Here is a 20,187-nt window from a genome sequence, read left to right on the forward strand (position 1 = left end):
CTTGTCTTTTATGAGTCGCATGTCTGCACGACACAAGTAAATAAAATACAGCACAAGAAATTATTTCCGAGGCCTGACTGACATACCTCCCATCAAAATCCCCTCACATGTTGAAGGGCTTAAGCTGGCTGAATGACCTGGTCATTATTTGTCTTGTGGATACGTGTCTGAAATAATGATAGATCCCAGAAGCCCTCGCTGTGCAAAGGGCAGACAGAGCACGCGAATCGAGTACAGCAAACTGTTCTTACTACTTATGGAACAGCTTGCATATCAAGACGTACTATCAAACGTCCAGACATGGAATAATTTGATGAACTCAAATGTAGACTGAAATGAGTAAGTACATTCCATCTCCATAGACTAATCTTTCTGATATACCAAATGTATAAAAGAAGACACGGACATACTTGTCACGCAGAAGTACTGAACGAGCTTCAGGTAACATTCATTTGGCGCTCTTGTAGCTGATAGCAAGTAATAAAGCTTTCTTCCTTGTAGTATAGTGTGTGTGTAGTACTAGCAGACATCTTGGAGGTAAGACCAATTAGATATCATCACATCCATGATATTATGTTAGCGACTTTCGACCGTTCCTCATTCATTGGCACACAGTAATAGCAATCTAAGTCGTTACTACTAGTAGTCTACTAGTATGTTAACTGCCGAAAAGGCAGTATTAGTTCTTAATGAACGCTAGTGCTGAAATATTGTTTGATAGATATGAGGTCAGTAATATTTAGTATATTTATTTATCGAGAGTAAATTGCGTGTATAATATTTTAAATCAGTGTAGTGAGCGAAGAATCATATCGGTATTACTACAGATGCCCATTGTCGTGTAGATCAAATACTTGCTCAACATTAGCTATCTGCATATAAAAAGCGACATAATAAGTTAGCGCCAAAAAAAAAACGACCTAAAGTGGCGGCCCGAATAGATTATTTTAATAATCCCCTTATGCTTCAAGTAGTACGAAAATATATGAAACAAAAAGATAACTTCATCAGATAAATGAGATAAATGACATCAATTAGCAATTATATTAGTTTAAAAATTAAAGATAAATTTGAATGAACTTTTAATGTGCCGGTAAACTTGTGATTGAGAGAGGATTTCTGGTTACATAATAGCGATATGGTTCACATATGATCGCAGACGATCGCAGACGATCGCTCTCGATCGCTCGATCGCAGAGTCCACTCAACCGAGGATCTCAAATCGGACTGTTCACATATGATCGCAGCCGATCGCCGGCGGTTTGTTGACACCTGAGTCCGCGAATTATCATTCAGCAGTAAAACAAAGTACGATGCAGATTCAACATAGACTTAAGAAAATAATCGCTGGCAAATCAAAAAAGAAACATTCGACTTTATGATCGTGAATACTTCATCAGGGGAGTCATCACTATGAAGAACAGGACGTGCAATCTTAAAATATACCCCCAAACGACAGTTGTTTACTTGCCTATATGGCTTACAAACGTAAATTAGCATATATAACCGTGTGTTGATACTTTTAAACCAGTTATATCTGAAAAAAAAACTAAAAAGAAATGCTTTTTCGCTTGTGAAAATCAAAAATATACACGTGTTTTATGGAAAACTGAGCATTGTGGGACACCTTCCAATCTCACGATCGCAGAATTCTGTTCACATATAATCGCAAACGATCGCAAACGATCGCAAACGATCGCAACCGATCGCAGGAATAGAACCCGATTCTATTCCTGCGATCGTCTGCGATCGCGATCGCAGACGATCGCAGAGCTGTTCACATATAATCGCACTCGATCGCCAGCGATCCTCTGCGATCGTCTGCGATCGTCTGCGATCGTCTGCGATCGTCTGCGATCGTCTGCGATCGTCTGCGATCGTCTGCGATCATATGTGAACCAGGCTTGTGTAGTTGAGAGTTGGAATTTAGTCCGAAGTCATGAATAGACGTTTCGTGTATCAGTACAGGTGATAAAAATCACTTGTTGGCACTTTATTCAAAGTTTCAGCGGAAATATTACTTTACGACTAGTCTTAGTATTACGTCCAGTCTGGGGTTCAAATCCATTAGTATTGACCAAGTATCTAGATATATTTGTATTTTACATATGGAAAACTATTTATGTGTCTATCAAGGTAGGTTTTCGAAGACACTTTATTTATTTTTCTATTAAGTAGTATATGTTTCTTTCTAGAATCCTAACGAGTTTATAATTGAATTTTCTAGACTTTTCTTGGAATATCAGTCCCTAGCTTATTGGAATCAAGGCCCTATTTATAAAAAATAAAAATATCATGCCTTGATTAAGTGTCATGATCAAGCCATACTCACTAATTTATATTTACTTTACATGTCAAAGGTATTTGAAGTTATTTATATTAATATAATAAATAGATTCTAATAATCTGGACTTGAGTGAGATGACGAAAGTGACTAGAATGGAAGGTCTTAACGACCCTGTCACATCATGCGTGATGAATGACATCTTTTGCACGTAACATTCAAGCAGTTACACATCATTAAATCATAAATGAGTCTTAAAACAGTAGACATTATAGAAATGACGGTTAGACAAAACTAGTAATGCAATTGACAGAAAAATGGGAGATAAATTGTCTGTCAAAATTGGAATTGCCTTCAGATGGTGAACTACGAGTAGGCTATGAAAGGACCCCTAGAAAGTGGGGAGGGGGGAATGGGAAAATATAAGAAACTAGTATGGGAGCTATAGCCCCCCAACCCCCCTCTCCTCCGTGGTCCCTGCTATGTAGTAGAATGTGGTGGATGTCAGTTGATATAATTCTCTACTTTCACATGCCCATAATGCCTTGTGTCTTTGGGGGGTAACCAATCAAAAAACGGTCCCAAATTGAATGGTTTCTTAATTGAATTTATACTATACCTGCTTTTATCTGTACAATACTGATTATCAGTTTATTCCAAGTTATTTTTGCGTGTACATGCAGATCATGAAGAGTTTTGGTCCTTACAGAAAATGTATTGACTTACGAAAAAAATGTTTAAAATTTACCTTAAACGTCTTCAAGCTTCTATCTTTTTCTGTTTTTTACTTCTTCATTTTATTTTTGGATAGCAAACAAGGTATTGTCAACATTGTCTGATCAGCCTTCAACAAAATTAGTGGGTATTTACCCTCTGGTTACCCCCAAAGACGCAAAGGATTATGGGGATGTGAAAGTAGAGAATACCTCAGAAACCTGCTCATATGAAATACAACCATATGGGCAAATATGACACCGGTGCATGTTGTGCAGGTCAAGGAATGCTTGCTACCATGCCACATGCTCATATGTCATACGACAAGGAATTACACAAATGCACGAGTAATCTATCGAAGTTTAGAAAAGGTACAAAGAGATTAGAAGCTAGAGGCCGTTAAATGCGTTAAGTAGTATTCCAGGTCCTTTACTTCCTGTACAAACCACAGCAAACGGGATGATCCACTCGTACTGCCAGATAACTGTGTTTCCCGTTATCCCGTGTGATAACCTTCATATCTACAGCAGGCAATCCACTAGTGTCTGTTCATGTGGTTTCTCAGCTGTTTTAAAAGACTTCAAAAGGTTTGATAGCGTGCGTACCATATATAGATATATGATGACAACACTGAACGAACCCGTAATGATATGACGTAACGTCATGGGATACTTTAGTTCGACCTCTACATACAACACCGCATTAAGCCATAAGATAATTCCTATACATTGATATCGATATGAATAATTCTATTCTGATAACAGTTTTGAGACCCGCTGTGATTTTCTTCATCTTTATTCATAGACGAAAAGAGCATTCATCCTGCCCTTGCTTTTGAAAACACGCAGTAGGTGAAATGCGTTCTCTTACATCATTGGATCTTTAAGTCGTGTATACATCTATATTTTATTTGATATGCAAAATACGCATTTGTTAAAGTAAATAAAACGAGATTACATCCAAGTGAAACCGCAGTAAGCAGTCCGCACCATGGAGTGACTTGTTCCCTCGAGATATGTGGAAATGAAATGATTATACTCATAAAGAAGTTTTAAAGTTGCATGATGTTGGTCCAAGTCGTTTCAAGTGCATCTTTAACATAAAGTAATGTCATGCGATAGTATTCAGTAGTAAAGATCGAGCGGCGTTAGACAACCTGCCTCTTATCTGGATCATTTCCCTTGCAGACTTTAGCGAGTGACGCACATTGGGTTCATCTAGAGGTAGATAACCCAAGACGACCGTAACATCACACCTTTCCGACGAGGTTCCGATACGAGTCCATCAACACATCCACTACTGAGACCCGACTCTACTTTAGCGGGATGGTCATTATGGATAATGTTTATCCAGGGAAACAAAGTACGCGCTCGGGAATCCCTCGCGTTCAAACGTTTTCCGAAGGTAAGACCACACATATGGTATGACTATTATAACCTAACGACACTGTAAAATATACATTTTCCTGCGTAAACTGTTCACCATCAAACATCATCCATTTGCTTTTGTTTATTTTTACTAAGCAGTAAGATTTCGTTATGCAAACTTTGATTAAAACTACCATTGTTTGTTAAAACTGCTGACTTGAGTATGACTTTTTTCAGTATACTTGTATAACCAGGTCCTTGATTTCACGATCTGAGAAGGACTTGTTTATGTACTCGACTGGAAAAAAACATATTTTTTGATGTTGGGTCATTCGTGTGGCTCTTTTGTAGGAGTAGATTATTTACTTAGCAAGAAGAGATTTGGCAAAGTCATCACCCAGTCAAAAGCCATCATGAAAGTTAATTGAAAACTGATATGAAAAACAATCCCACACAGACTTCAATCTTATTGATCGGCAAATGACCAAAAACAACTTGTAGCTGCCCGTGTAAACAAAGTAAAATAAGAAACTTGTGAAGCGTTTTTTAATTCGTTTGTCACTTGAATGAGAGGTCGCTTTTTGTGTCAAACATAATACTTGTAGCCTCTTTGGTGTCCAAGTGCCTTTCAGTCAACACTGTCAGCACCAAAAATGATTTACAGAGTTGGGAGGTTAACCGTGGAAACCTTTCGGCTCAAGTTTGCACAGCCCTTTCTTTTACTTCTTGTTTCCATCAGCGGAAATGGCACAGTATAAGAAGTTAACCTTTCAGTACTAACAAACTGTTTGTCCTGAGCTTCAATGAATATTTCTAGCAAACCTGAGATGAACCAGGTCAGTAAACTTGAGATTTGAGTGATCAGATGTAGGAGGTGCATTCATGCTCCTGATAGCTTCAAGCCACTATTCAGTTTGGAGTGGCATTACTGTTAATCGTCCTCATACTCCTAATCGTACATAACCATCCACTGAGCAGAAAACACCATTTCCATACTGACTGCTATGCTGCTGTTCAGTTGTCAATACCGATAAACAATAAACTTCTGTTTATCAACATCTTCAATGATATGCAAATTGAATCAAAATTTGATTAAAAGATGAAATCTGATTGATACTGAGACAGCGGGTCTTAGGTGTGGAATGACTGCCGCAAGCCAGTCCTGTAGCATATTAGAGCCCTGTGGGTTTTTACTTGGAGCCACTTGTCGAGAGCTCGCTTCAAGAGCAACCGCCTTGCCAAGATGGCGGTGTTATGATTTTGATAACTCGTTAAGATGAAGCCCTTAGGCAAGAGAATGTGCAGTTGCATATTCTAAATATAGAAACACTAATATTGCTGCAAACATGAATTCTTTATAAAACAAAGAAAATTAGAAATCAAGCACGATTGCATAACTATTAATGTCATGCATGCCAACTTTGCAAGGTTCTTCTACTTCTTCACAAGTCGACATACATGCATCCACTTAATTCGCATACATGTCAGTCAGTATTGGTGTATTGCGTAGACGCATTCGTCAGTTACCGGAAACCCGTTCCTATATATAAAATAGTGCTCACTCTTCCTCTACCAACACATCTCGGTCAAACCTCATTTGCAACACGTACTACCTATCACACAACAATTTCTTTAAATGACTGAAGTGTTGGTCTAATCGAGGATAACAGCTTTTACTAGTTACATTACGCAATGGTTAATGTGAGATTTCGTTTAGAACATATGATGTCATCAGCTCATTGTTCATCAACCAATGAAATCCAAGAGTGTATTCTTTTAATTAATAGGATCAACCATCATGTCAATCACCAAGTCATTAGCAACTCAGTCACGGCTAACTACAAAATACAATTCGATCGTGGACATGAAGTCCTGACTTTAGTAACATAAGTTCTAAGTTAGTGTTTTCACCCAGATTATTTCTTTTCATGACTTTCAACAAAACTATTAATTCTGGTGGACGGATTGATCGACTAAGGTGTTGATGGTTGTTGGAAATATCAGTTTGATTGTTCCGTACACCGTAGAGAAGGTCCTACTACCAATCGTAAGGGTAACCCAATCTAAGGCTACCATGAGCGACACAGCAGATTTCTACAAACTCCACCGCAAGTACTGTAATACTAATGCCTTAAACACAAACCCCAAACTAGACGACTCTGGTCATAGGAATGGAGCAAAAACCAACGATAGTCCAAAATCACCTAAACGCATTACAGGCAAGAATAAGTTTATGTCAAGTAATAGGATTGCCATCAAAATGGCCGGACCCTGGCCTTGTACATCCGAAAAGCCGACAATCACTCAGTACTTAATGGCCGTGATATGGATTCCGGACCGGTGGCCGGGAATCCATGGACCATATTCGAACAAAATATACGGGTAGTAAGAGCTGCGGTCAATCACACTAACAGGTTCTAATCAGAGGGATTTGATTCATTTATGTTTAGGCATGCAAAGTAAAGGATCCCAAAAGGAGAAATTCTTCGGAAAGTCTTGGAGGAACCGATCCAAAGTGATTGCAAATGCTGGCAACTCGTTGTGGTCTCCCGATTCCAAGGTAGAATTGATTATATTATTGTGGAAGTGTTTTCTAATGTCTGTTTTAGTGTTTCTCCTGTGGTCACCTGTGAAGACAGTTGTGTTGAAGAGTCTATAAGTAGATTTGAATAGCTGTATACATGTAAGTCAACTGTCGTGTTGTGATGTACAACATTCATTCCAGTCGTGTTTAGAGTTAGTGTTCTATTAGCTCTTTCAACCCTACTGTCGACACTGGTTTATTCACCCTTCTATAAACATCAAAGTAATTGTCAAGTGTTAGGAGTTCGATAATGATGTTTGTAAACGGCACGGTCAGAAACGCTAATACAAATCTTACTGAAGGTCTAACCTTTGTTAAGTTATGAATGTTATCTGATTTGGTAGTGACCGTATGAAGAATAAAGATATCGTACTAAGATTCTCTCAAGACATTAGTTTATTAAAGCCAAAACAATTGAATCTGTGCTATTATGCGCTACAATGCGTCGGCAAAGATTAGATTGAGGTAGTTAACAGTTTGCATTTTCAATTACGCTAAGTGATAACCGATTTGTTATTTTGCAGGAAAATTATTCGTGGAGTTCTGTCGGTGGTCGTCAAGTCTGTCTTACCACAATAGATATTAGTGATTTAACAGAACCAGAAAGACTAGCTCTACAACAAGTTGCTTTGACCAAACTACGCCATCTAAACCTACGCAGTCACGTCACAATCCCTAAAAGTAAGCAAGAATACCGACAACATTCAAAGTGGCATATTTCATTTTCTTTCCTTGTTCTTCCAAGCGTACGATTCTACTTCAGTACTTCAGTACTGACACGAGCCACTACTTGCTCACTCTATCAGTTGTTGTAATAGTTTGTAAAGTATGTCCACTGGAGATCATGGCGGGATTTCAACTTTTACTTCTATATTTAGCCTGTGTTCATTACTGAACCGTCTTGTGTGTCTGTGTGTGTAGTAATATTTGTTTAGATACATTATCAAACAACCTTGCTTGTGTAGTGCATGTCACGGTTCACGGGTCAACCATACTCTTGTGTTTTTTAATGCGGGTTGCATTTGCTAAGTTCACAGCACTTTGAAATCATAATTTCTCATCTTAAGCTCTTAGTACTTTTTAGTACTTTTTGAGTGAACAATTGTTGAACAAAAGACCTACGAGTGATTTTTACACAGTGTTAATTTGTGAAATCCTTAGTACGTGAGCTTGTCTAATAATGCACTTAGACGAATAAAGATTAGTTGGATAATATTGGAAATAATCATCAGCAATCCAACCTCACTGAATTCAATATCACGAAAATGATTTTCTGTGTACAAAGAAGATATGGTTGTCATCTACTGTTAGATTCTTTTTGAAAGAAGAAAATTATATAGTTATAGAGAATAGTGGAGATTTAATGGAATGGCTTGCAGTGTTCTTTATTCAAATACAAAACATACTCTTGATAAATTGCTTACTGCTCACACTTTGCAATACATCTAATCTACCTACACATAAGACCAAACCTCTTCTATCCTCTCCTCCTTCTCATCTATCAATACTAACTCTCTACTTTCCTATGTTCATTTTACAGCCTCTCGTTCAGACAAAAGAACCTCTTCATTAAAGAGAGTTTTGTCTTTGAAGGGTAGACTGGCAAGTGGAAGCTCTGATAAACCTAATGGTAAGATTACCTTGTCTAAACTCATCCTAGAAATCAAAGATTATCTATAGAATAATTGTTGTATATCAATATTGTAGATACTGGTGTTTTTGCAATACCTCTGTTGAAAGCAGTGGCTCAAAGTAACCCAGAAATCACACATAAGAGAACAGACAAAGACAATGGAGAGAATCAAGGAGAATTCATTGACAATAACAATGTTGAGATTCCTAGAGCAAGAAGGCATTCTGCGTCAAGTGTTAACCAACAGTATCCAAGAGGAGATAAAAGTAATGGACACTCAAGCCGTGACCCTCCTGAATCCCCTACATGGAAATCCAGACTAATAGATGCTTTAACACTGAATTCATCATCAGCATCAGCATCTTGTATTATAGATAAACAAGCTACATTATCACCTCAACCCCCTAGAGTACCTCCTATAGTAACACAAGCTATTGAGCATTTAGAAAACTATGGTAAGTTCACAACAATTATTCCCTTTATGTCTATTTTTAGCATTAATAATTCCTTTTATTCCAATAAATGTCCAAAACATCTGCATTTTTAAAACTTTCTTACATTGTGTTTAAGTTTCCTTCTTATGTGATTGAAATAGAATAAGTCATGCATGCCTTATCATAAAAACAATACAACTAATTTCAAAATGCTATGTCATGTAATGTAACATACATGTATCTTTTGTCCAATTGGTTATCAAAAATACTTCAAAGAGCTGAACAGTGAAATAGAATGAAAAATGAGTGATTGACAGACAGGACAGAATCCTAAACAAGTACCACCATGTCTAGATATCAGTACAAGGAACTACTTTAATCCTAGATATTAAAGCTATTTGAATATCAATCAGTATTCAAACAATTGAGAAAAAGCATGAATAAATACAAAGAGGAAAAGTTGCCCTTGGCTTTTCAAAAATCCATTTTGCATACCTCTATTGATGTTTAAATAAAGAAACATACTTGAACTAAAAATAATGACTGACGATGAATGACTGACGATGAATTACTGCCAATCATTAATGAAGAAACATTTTGTAATAATGGAAGTGTCTTACTTGATGTAGTCTTATTAAGAACACATAATTTCTCTATCTTTTAGGTCTTAATGTTTTAGGAATCTTTAGAACTGGAGGATCAAAAAGGCGAATGAAACAGGTAACAGATATATATGGCATCCTTGAAAGGGATAAAATGGGTTGGAATTAATATAAAAAAATTCACTAGTGAATAAAGTTTTCCAAATTGGTGCTCTAAGAGTCTGTCATCAGATTCTTGGAATTGTTGATGTCAATATATTGCCCAATAATTCCTGTCTTCAACAAAGAACACCAGTAACAAAGACAGCCTACATCCCATTACAGCCAAGGTTATGCCATTATCATACCATTCCAATGATATTTGAAATATAATCATCTCAAAAGATTAATAGAATTAAGTTGTTACATCCATTATATATTTATAGTTGTCAATCATTTAGCAATTATTGAATTTTATTTGTCAATTTGCAATTCAAAAAAGAATTTTTGCCTCTTTTCTTTATTTAAGCCAAACAAAATGCTTAAAAATAGCTCTTTGACCAATAGAATACAATTTTCATGAAGGCATATTACATATTTCTTGATCTAATGTTTTTTTGAATCCTTTGAAATTTCCCCTATTTTCAGATGAAAGAACAATTTGATTCAGGTGAAAAGAAAAAGTTTACAGCAGAAGATAATCCTCATGACGTAGCGGCATTATTCAAGGAATACTTTAGAGATTTACCTGAACCCTTACTTACTAGAGAACTGTATGCAGCATTCTTAGAAACCCAAGGTATATTTTACAATCATTATTATGAATAGTTGACATTGATATGAGAAAATGTACTTGTTTTGACTTGGTAGGCATAAGTAATGCCAGACCACAGAGTGTGCAAGCATTTATAAATTTATTAAATATTTTTTCTAATTAATACTTAATGTATCATTATCTTGGTTGATAGGAATGGATGACATAAGCCTTCAGAAAACTGTTTTACAATTATTATGCTGTCTCCTGCCAACCCCTAACAGGGACACGCTTAAAGCTTTGCTAGAATTCCTATCTAAAGTGGACTTCTACTCTAAGGACAGAGTAGATGAGAATGCAATTGAGGTAAGAGCCTATTTAGCAATTAGTCCTCAAGCATGAATGGGCTATTGACTCATAGGCCATGAGGCCGAGGGCTAATTGTTTTAGTCAAATCCAACTAGTTGGTCAAAAATTTAGATACAAACGTAAATTAAAGTTAAATCCAATTTTTTTGCTTTCAAAGCTGGAACTTTTCGCAACTACTAGGCTATAACTTATAGTCTACTAGTAGCTCATCCAATCAGAATGCAGCATCGATAACAGACCACACTGGCTGGCACATAGATAGTCAGTTTTATGACATTAGTTAAATTGACTGTCAGTTTGCAAGTGCAAATTGTAGAAGCAAAACAATGATTAGGCGAGCGAAGCCCCACGGATTTCTTCATGACATTCAGCAGTTTTCGTTTGCAAAGGGAAGATGCATAATTTAGCGGGCTAAGAGCAGCTTCTATTTGAAAAAAAGTTTCTGAAAAGTTCATGGAGTTTTAAATGATTGAAATAGTTTGATTCAAGTTTTCTTTTATAGCTAATAAATGAACAAAAATAGACGTGCACTTACTAGAGAATTTTCCAATGCTTGTTAAGCTTTGCTGTAAAGAAAACAATTGAAGAAGTTTGGACAACAAGACAAGACTGAAAGCACGCACTGTCGTCCGCCATTTTCGACTTATGCAGCCCAGATAGGGGGGATGGGAACCCTGTGTCAAATGTCCGAAGATAGCACGATATTACGCGATGATTTTCCGAAAAACTTGATATTTTTGTTTGGGGAAATTCTGAAAAATAACGTAAAATAACTGGATCGTATTTTCTTATTTCCTTCTAGATTCCTGGTAACAAGATGAGCAGTCATAATCTTGCTACACTTATTGGGCCTAATATTTTACACAAAGTAAGTAATTTTTTGTTTATTCCTTCATTCATATTCTCATTAGAAGACAATCTGTGCCTTCAAATCATTACTCATCCAATATATCATCTTTGTTTAGGTAAAGTCAGGTCATCACCAAGACTTTCTAGTTGAGGATCGTGCGAGAGCTGAAGAACGTAAAGAAGTAATAGCTGTTGTCGAGGAGTTAATAATGAATTGGAAGGAAATGTTTGTGGTAAGTTGTGGAAGGGAAAAATGGGATGGGTTGGATGGGATTGGAGCAATGGGATTAATGGGATTATAAATATATGCAATAGATATGCAATTTATTATTTTTACAGCTTTTATTTCATTTTTTTCCCTTTGCTGTATTAGATTTCCGCGGATCTTTACAACGAAGTTTATCTGTATCTCCTGGAAAATGAACCGGAAATCCTCGATTATTTGTTACGAAAAAAGACGCCAACAAGAATGAGGTATCTACAAACTATTTTTTTGTTTTGCTCGTAAATCGGTTCCGCCTTACTTACATTTGACTTACTTTGATTACAGCGCGAGCCCAGATGATATCCTAGAATTCGAGGTTCCTGTCACCACGAACAAACAAGAAACACCACAACATAGATGTCGATGTCGATCAACTGGCGAATCGGAAAAAATGACAGGCGTTTTTCGCACGGCCAGCGCACCCAACACGCGCCTACCCCCTGATTATCATCAACATCGACTACGTAACCAAGGTTACACAGTTAGATCATCTCACGTGACTCCTGTTCGTAGCCGTTCGTTAAATCAAGAGGAAGGAAATGCTTTTAAAGGGAGGAAGTTCGTTCGCCAGTTATCGTCACCTGAAAATACCCATCCTCACTCTCCTGGAAGCAGTAGAAGTAGACAAAGAACTCCACCCCTCCACCCACGGGGAAATCATCGGATGGGAGGCAGTTTCAGCGAACCTCCGTCACCAGCATTGTCTTCATCTTATTCTCATTCTTCATATTCAACACCATTGTCATCTCCTCCATCAACTCCTTACTTCTCCGCAGAATCGTCGTGTTCATCGCCTGTTACCGTGTCGTATCTTGGTAGCGAAGGACCGATTGTCACAGAACTTGCAGAACTGCTCAACGAAGTAGAATCAGATTTAGCGAAAGAGCGCGCACTTGGACATTTTAATGCTGATGGGAACATGGACTTAGAAAACGATATTCCTGATTGGCAATTATCCCGATGGATACAGTGGGAAAGTATCACTCAACGAAGGAGTAGTAAAAGAGACGCTTTAGAACAAGAAACCTTAGTTTAATTGTGTTAGTCACTAAGAAACTAAACTTGTGTGTGACAGAACAATAATTGTTGCGCAACAATAGAACATTATTGCGCAATGATTTCGTGAAGTTAGATAGCAGCTGCTGTCACAATTTTGTCCATTGAGGGTGATTATAATTTATATTATCATCGAATGCGCAAAGTAAGCTGACTTAGATTAATCAGAAGACATTCAGCCTCTGAATACGCTACGATTTCAGTCGTAGTATATTTTCAATGATTTTCAAATCCTTAGACGATGTAATAATTAGACGATGTCATATTATCAGAGATAATTGACAGATTTTTCTGTTTTTATTTTAAGAGAACACAAACTAACTAATATCCGGGTATGTTTCGTGCGCTACCTTACATTTTTATTCAGTTGACATCAGCTGTGCATAAAAAGTGGACATCTTTTGAAGTTAAGATTATAGTTGAAAGATAGATAAAGTAGCAATAGTCCTCGTTGTCACCTGAAGGCTTGATAGACATGCGCACTCTATTTAAACACATTTTACAGTCAATTTGGACGGAAAATATTACGATAAGTACAGTCTACACTGTGTGTAGGAAAACTCTGTAACGCCTTGTGAGGCGAACAAAATTTAGATAAGATGCACATACTATTATTGACTTTGTACATATATTGAGCACGTTCATGCGTCATATGGAACTGAACGACAAGGGAGTTTTATATAATGATTATTATTATCACCATTGCGAGGCTCTTATTGACTCTGTACAAAAGTAAAGCGAGTTTTATTTCATCTTCTTGGCCTTGCCTTTTTACTATATTTATTAGTAAACCTATTGATACACTAACACTGAATCAGTATTTTTATACATTTGTATCTATATTATCGTTTTATTGGAGAAGGAATGAGTCCACAGGTAGCTCAAGCTTGGTTTCTGTGGTGTCATGTTATAAGAAAATGTATGGGGATTCACCAAAAGTTTCAATAAAATCACTGAAACATGAAATAAGGCCTCGAAATTTTACCCGAACATTGAGACTAGCGCTTCTTTCGCTCTGTGTGGTTATTTTTTGGAATTCAGCCCGTTTTAAGGATTTTTTCCCCCACCACTAAGAAATAAGCTCTTAAAAATAACCACACTCAGGGGAGAAAGTGTTGCGTGACGACAATGAAAGAGGCTGTGGGGGAGACTATGATCTCACTCGCTCTCACATGGTTGATGTGAGCCAATGATGTAAATATAACTGTTGGGGTGCCTGTGGATATCGAGTAGCCAAGCCTTGATTGGATAGCGTGGTTACCTAGGTAGTTCCATGTGCTCGTAGATCTTTGTATTCTAGGGTTTGTTTTCATGTTTATTTGAAGTTTTCTCGATCACACTAGATCTTTTCCTTGCTTGATAGTTGATCATGAGTTTCCGTGGTCGTGGTGGAGGCGGTGGTGGATTCAGAGGCCGTGGTGGTGGTCGTGGTGGAGGTGGATTCAGAGGCCGTGGTGGCGGTAGAGGTGGCGGTGGTCACTACGATCAGGGACCACCTGAATCAGTCGTAGGTAAGTCAGCAAACTGGTCCTTATTATCTGCACCAAGTAAAATAACTGTATCATGTATGGGAATACATCACACTAGATTTGAGATTCCATCATGTGTCTGATCTAATCTTACTGCAAAACTATTGTAGCAATAATAAACTACGATTGTTTTTTACTCTTTGCTCAGAACTTGGACTCGTCAAGCATCAATGTGAAGAAGATCTCGTATGTTCATGCACCAATGAGAAAATACCATATTTTAATGCACCAGTGTACTTGGAGAATAAGTCCCAGATTGGAAAAGTAGATGATATATTTGGACCAATCAATGATTTTGTATCCTTTGACGTCAGTGCATTAACATGTTTTATCAGTCTATATCATATAAGCACTGAATACATGCTTTTTTCTAATGGTGAAAAGCATTTCTTAATCCCCTTAATGCAGATACTTTGTTATTATGGACTGCCTGTGTTAACTGCATTAACCAGGCTTGTTTATCACTTTAATATGACTGTGATGTAATGTAATCTCCATACAGATTCCCCATTCAGTGGGTTTATATCTCTTGTATATCAACAGAGAAGTATTTGTACTCATATTGTTAGCTTTGTTGTCTCCTCTACTTAGGTCTATAATAATCTTTTATTGCACATTATGTGATTACGGCCATGTTGGTGCTGTTTAAATAAGGATTTCTCATTAGCATCCATTGTTAATCGCACCAAGATTGCCACATGTTTTTGTCCTTTGACTCTCCTGGTAATGCTTGCCATCCATCAATAACCAAATCTTTGGTTAAGTCTCCCAAAAGATTTGCTTTGTACTCCCTAGTGCTCTGCTTGACAATAGACAGGTTTTTGCTGGTTCTTTGATCTACACTAGTAGACTATGAGCCACTGCAGAGAGTAGAGTGGTGCATAGATTGTCATTAATGTTCGAATGAAGGCAGGAATGTAATGCCATATCTAGACATTATCGATATCCTGAAACACCCTCAATTATTGCTCGATACGAAAAAATAAATTACACTATTTTTCTTGACATTCCATCAGTTCTTTTCTGTAAAAGTATCAGACAATATGAAGGCATCTTCATTTAAAAAAGGACAAAAGGTAAGAAGCACTTGGTTACTCGATTTTAGAACTGGACTGGACTAAAGGGATAGTACTGTACCTGAATTGAATAAAGAATACAATTCAATTAATCTATTATTTTTTCCAGTTTTTCATTGATCCATACAAGCTTCTCCCACTTCAAAGGTTTCTGCCAACACCATCAGGTGAGATGCTCACAGTTTTCAGTTGCAAAGTGGTATTTTATTACTCCCATTTCCTTGTGATGAACATATCTCCAGACATGTGGAGTTTTGGCTCCAATCTATTATATTTCTAATGGTCTGGATCAGGTTTTTTATTGAAACCAGAATCTAGAAATTGTAATGTTTCCATGGTTTTTAAATTTTTAATTTTCTCTTAGGTGGAGTACAAAAGCGTGGAGGAGGAAGAGGTGGCGGAAGAGGTGGTGGAAGAGGTGGTGGAAGAGGACGAGGAGGAGGGAGAGGAGGAGGGAGAGGTGGTGGTCGAGGTGGAGGTATGAAATGTACTTATTTATGAATATTGGTCTTTTTTATTATGTTCTCCTAAATCAACAATTGATATGCATGTTTTATATTAATGTGTTTTAGGTTTCCGTGGTGGAGGAGGAGGACGTGGAGGGAGAGGAGGTGGTGGATTTAGAGGTAAATATATATTTCATAATCCCATTTTCATTCTCTACATAAATTTATGTTTCATATTTTGTATTTATTTTAGGCCGTGGAAGATACTAATACATATGTTGCAAAGATTTTCAATTTACTCCATACAAGCTGCCATCAGACCAGATACATTCATTAGCTCTCAAGTAAGATACTCTTGGGAGATACAACAGAATCATCTTCAAACAAGACAACACTATTCAGTCTGTATGAAGCAAGACTCCATGCTGGAAAGTCATTTGGTTTGCTATACATGGTTAATGAACACACATGATTGGTGGTACGATTGTACAAGATAGTTCACAAAGAAATGTGAGCAATCTCTTGTGTTCACTACATCCAACCATAAGACCCTACTTCTTTGTCTGAAGTCATTTTAAGCTTGGCTTAGCATTTTCTACCCTGGTTTTCAAAAGTTATTTTTCTCCTGTGCCAAGGGTTACAAGAGAAGCACTAAATCAAGACAGGCTTTGTAACGTAACCCAGAGTTAAAGTTTCATACTCGTCAAGCAAAAGTTTCATACTCGTCAAGAGATTTGAGTATCTGCTAAAAAATTATCATTAACACAGGTCTAGAAACCTTTATGAATAGTTTTCCTGGCCTGTCTTAATTATACTAATGATATTTGTAGAACAATTATTTATATTGTTTTTAGTACAATTATTTCTTACAACTAAAAATGCAGTCAGCTGATCTTGAAATAATATTTTTAATGAAAATTTTTGTCTAAAACAAAATCAGTATGTGTAAGTAATAACGTTTTGCAAAAATTAAAAACTATTTGTTCTCTAAATCGAGTATTTTCAATTGAAAAACTAAAACTACTGAATATGACCAAGTGACAAGGGATATGCATGAGTAGATTTCCCTGCGAGTCCTTCCGTCACAGTTCAGGTTCTTTGCCAGTATTCCTTGCCTTTTCCATCCTTTCTTTCTGTAGAGTATGGTTTGTTTAGTGATCTAGCCTCGTGGTGTAAGTGATTATTCTGTAAGTCTCGCCATTGATGTAATGGTTCTGGTTTCGGTGGGATAAGGTTACGGTAACGATCTGACTTGGAAGATACTTGTTGTGAAGCTTGGCATGAGCCTGCCGCGCGAGAACACTCGCGTGTCCCCATACGAGATTCTAGGTTTCCATCACGCGTTTCTAGTCGTCTTTCGTTTTCTTGTGCTTCCTAAAGAAAGAAATACAATTAACTTGTAGACGCATACCATCTATTTCAAGCCCTTTAACCTTTAAGACTGTAATTCTACGCCAAGTCCTTAAATGGCTGCCATAGTCTCGGAGAGTAAAAATATGGCATGAATCATGATTGAGATTGAATCAAAATCCTCACTGAATTGCTTGACCATCGTTCCTGGCTGTTTGCAGAGGAGCTTTTGTTGACATAGTTGAACAATGTTTTATTAGATTATAATAAGAACAAAGATTTGCATAGCACAAACCTTTTGATAAAGTAAATACAGGATTAAGGGTCTATATTTTAAACCCTATCTGCTATAACTACAATTCTTTTTCATGTTTCAACCTGTTGAACGATTAACCTACCCTTTTCCTTGCAAGGTTCTCCAATGCCTCGTGTTTTCTGTCAATGATCCTCTGCTTTCTCAGCGCCTCCATGTGATACGGGAAGTCGGTCATTGTGAAGGGATTTTGCAGCTCAGCCTAGTTTTCAGCAGATTTACCTTTGTATAACAGTATCCTGCGGCACGGCGCTGAAAGTGTTGCGCTTCAAACCTGCTCCAAACCTCTTTGACCAGGCAAACAAGCCAACTATAAGACTAACTCTCGTCTTCTGCGCGTCTTCGTTGCATGAGAAGCAGCTGTAACGATTTGTTACCATGACAACGATTCTACAGACGTAATTAACGTTAAAAGAGGCTTTGTTAGGATATAAGTGATAATGATGCCTTTAATAAGAACAAACACTCACGAAAACAAAGTGTGTGCAAATTTATGCAGTGTTGGACAAACAAAAATTATGCAGACAAATGATATATTTATTCTGACTTGCACTGAGACATGCGATTTATTTACGCAAACTTTTCCAACATTATTATACTAACTTATCTTGACCTCTCTTTTATCAGTGAACTTTCCATAGCCAGCACTTAAACCATAACTAGATTCACAGTTCGATGTTTCGGATCGAGTTAGTAAATAATAATACTAGACGCGTTAGAAATAGAAATTAAGGCGGTTATTGCCGTCCACCCAATCGCTTTATCCAGTCCAGTCCTTGCGCAACATGCAGAACGAACACTCAGTTTCCCATTAATTCGTCTCGTCAAGGGCGCGAAACTTACGGCAAAACATGCCGTGCCGTGCCTGAGAATCCTAGCTGATCTCGCGCGTCAATATATCCGTGAGCCGCACTTTTCACACTCGAATAAAATGACTATAGCTTCCTTTATTAATCTAGAATGAAGTAGGTCTTTTGGAGACAATGCGCACTAGAGAGGGATCAAAGGCTCGATTACACGGAGCAATTTTCTCTGCAACTTGTTGCAACACAAGAAACAATTGCTTTTACTTTTTGCAACACTGAATTTCTGCGACTTGCTTTGCAACATTTTTTTCAAATTGCGCTGTAGGTTACAGGCTGTAATGATCCAACTTGTGTTGTAACGCTGTTGCGAGACAAGTTGCAGAGAAAATATTGCTTCGTGTAATCGCGCCTTAAGACCGAACGTGCTTCCTCCACATGCAAGTCCCATTATTGATGTGCCAAGTCTACGTTTCTATGAGGTAAAGGAACAAGATTTCTGTCATGACGGATTCTAAAGCGATTATTCAACCATCGATCTTGATATTGTTCAGATCTTGAGGATGAACGCTCTTCTAGAGTTGGTTGTCCAATGCGTTGATATCCCAGTACAGTAGCAGTCGGTGGCTTAGCGCCATTTTGAGAAACAGTATTAGCACGTGACTGGGGGACTGTTGTTGTCATGCGTGTTGCCGGTCTAGCGCCTGATCTTGTCTCTTGTCTTTCAGAAGCCTTTACCTAGAGTAAGCAAAATATGAAAGATATTTATATACTGGTTTCAGTACTCATACATTTTTAAAGACTAAAGATTATAACTATAGTCAAGTACGTCATGTCAAGGAAGTTTTGTATGGAATGTTATGAGCTCAATACTTTGAAGTAAATAAGCTAGCCTGCAGTTCATAAACTTATTTCTTCTTGTTGTTGTTTATTGGTATGGTTTACTAGTGCAATCTAACGGCATAAGCTAAAGTACATCTAGATCTGTTGCGCTTCCATTGGGTCCTCACTGAGGATATTCATGTGTTACCGTTTACAAAGAGGCCCCTTGAAGCACGCAAGTTTCGATTAGAACAGTAAAAGAGGGAACGCAACTGTTAACCAATGATCAAAAGTTTCTTACCTGAGAAGGCCCAGTGTTCTCTTCTGCAGCTTTCTTCTTATCAATAGTTCGTTGCTGTCTTTGTGCTTCAAGGTGGAATCCCATATGATACATATTCATTTGACAAATACTGACAGTTTGATTACTGATCTTGATTTGGGCCAGATCAGTTCTCCAAGTCAGCCATCAGTTCTCATTCCAGTTATCTATACATTTATTGCCCCATCCAGTGTTTATTCGCGGTACTGATCGATCTTTACTGATTGGTACTAGGTAGTGTTCATTTTGTGTGTGGCAGTCATGCAGTTGCTATGTGATTAACAAATCGTTCAAGCGTTTATTACTTTATTTGTTTTCGCATTATGCAGCGTGTTCATAACTGATGGTGTTACTACTAAGCCAGTTAATGGTCATGAATACCCGCCATAACTGCGCAATTTTACTGGCAAATTATCTGCTCTGAAGCGTGCGCAGCTCTGATTTCAGTATTGCGCAGTTTTTCTCCCAAAAGGAACAAACATTTTCTTGACGAGCCAATGCTTGATTTTTAGCATCGCACGGCTTGAGGCATCCAAGGGACTTGGTTTTTGATGCTTCGTCTCAATACAGTGGATTATCGTTCTTTCAAGTCTCTCTAATTGAAACCAAAAGGCTTAAAACCAGTAGAGCTTTTTGTTT

General features: G+C 37.5%; 4 protein-coding genes across 7 annotated transcripts; 2 read left to right on the forward strand and 2 right to left on the reverse strand.

The window, feature by feature from the left end:
• Positions 1-183: 183 nt before the first annotated feature.
• Positions 184-13,859, forward strand: LOC116299010 (rho GTPase-activating protein 6). 4 transcript variants are annotated; one of them, XM_031707617.2, is made up of 13 exons: positions 184-339; positions 4,186-4,402; positions 6,816-6,925; positions 7,474-7,630; positions 8,490-8,579; positions 8,657-9,037; positions 9,681-9,736; positions 10,246-10,396; positions 10,566-10,717; positions 11,523-11,588; positions 11,686-11,802; positions 11,943-12,043; positions 12,120-13,859. In XM_031707617.2, exons 2-13 carry the CDS (start codon positions 4,324-4,326, stop codon positions 12,868-12,870), a joined length of 2,211 nt encoding a protein of 736 aa, XP_031563477.2. In that variant the 5' UTR covers positions 184-339; positions 4,186-4,323; the 3' UTR covers positions 12,871-13,859. The 4 variants fall into 4 exon arrangements, with proteins under 4 accessions (XP_031563477.2, XP_031563480.2, XP_031563479.2 ...); XM_031707620.2 differs by lacking the exon at positions 184-339 and adding an exon at positions 418-537; XM_031707619.2 differs by lacking the exon at positions 184-339 and adding an exon at positions 3,957-4,102.
• Positions 13,860-14,130: 271 nt separating this feature from the next.
• LOC116299008 (putative H/ACA ribonucleoprotein complex subunit 1-like protein) lies at positions 14,131-16,933 on the forward strand. Its single transcript, XM_031707614.2, has 7 exons — positions 14,131-14,401; positions 14,568-14,716; positions 15,436-15,495; positions 15,605-15,662; positions 15,860-15,973; positions 16,068-16,121; positions 16,195-16,933. Exons 1-7 carry the CDS (start codon positions 14,260-14,262, stop codon positions 16,209-16,211), a joined length of 594 nt encoding a protein of 197 aa, XP_031563474.1. The 5' UTR covers positions 14,131-14,259; the 3' UTR covers positions 16,212-16,933.
• On the reverse strand, positions 16,836-17,966 carry LOC148906096 (uncharacterized). The gene is made up of 2 exons (XM_089038798.1): positions 17,690-17,966; positions 16,836-17,315 (listed from the first exon to the last, which is right to left on the reverse strand). Exons 1-2 carry the CDS (start codon positions 17,780-17,782, stop codon positions 17,031-17,033), a joined length of 378 nt encoding a protein of 125 aa, XP_088894924.1. The 5' UTR covers positions 17,783-17,966; the 3' UTR covers positions 16,836-17,030.
• Positions 17,967-18,112: 146 nt separating this feature from the next.
• LOC116299025 (uncharacterized) lies at positions 18,113-19,799 on the reverse strand. Its single transcript, XM_031707649.2, has 2 exons — positions 19,531-19,799; positions 18,113-19,145 (listed from the first exon to the last, which is right to left on the reverse strand). Exons 1-2 carry the CDS (start codon positions 19,627-19,629, stop codon positions 18,858-18,860), a joined length of 387 nt encoding a protein of 128 aa, XP_031563509.2. The 5' UTR covers positions 19,630-19,799; the 3' UTR covers positions 18,113-18,857.
• Positions 19,800-20,187: the final 388 nt, after the last annotated feature.

The sequence above is a fragment of the Actinia tenebrosa genome, unplaced genomic scaffold (assembly GCF_029948245.1).
Source record: "Actinia tenebrosa isolate PJP-AT-01 unplaced genomic scaffold, QUT_ActTen_1.0 PGA_scaffold6__47_contigs__length_16458017, whole genome shotgun sequence".
In the NCBI taxonomy this organism is placed as follows: Eukaryota; Metazoa; Cnidaria; class Anthozoa; order Actiniaria; family Actiniidae; genus Actinia; species Actinia tenebrosa.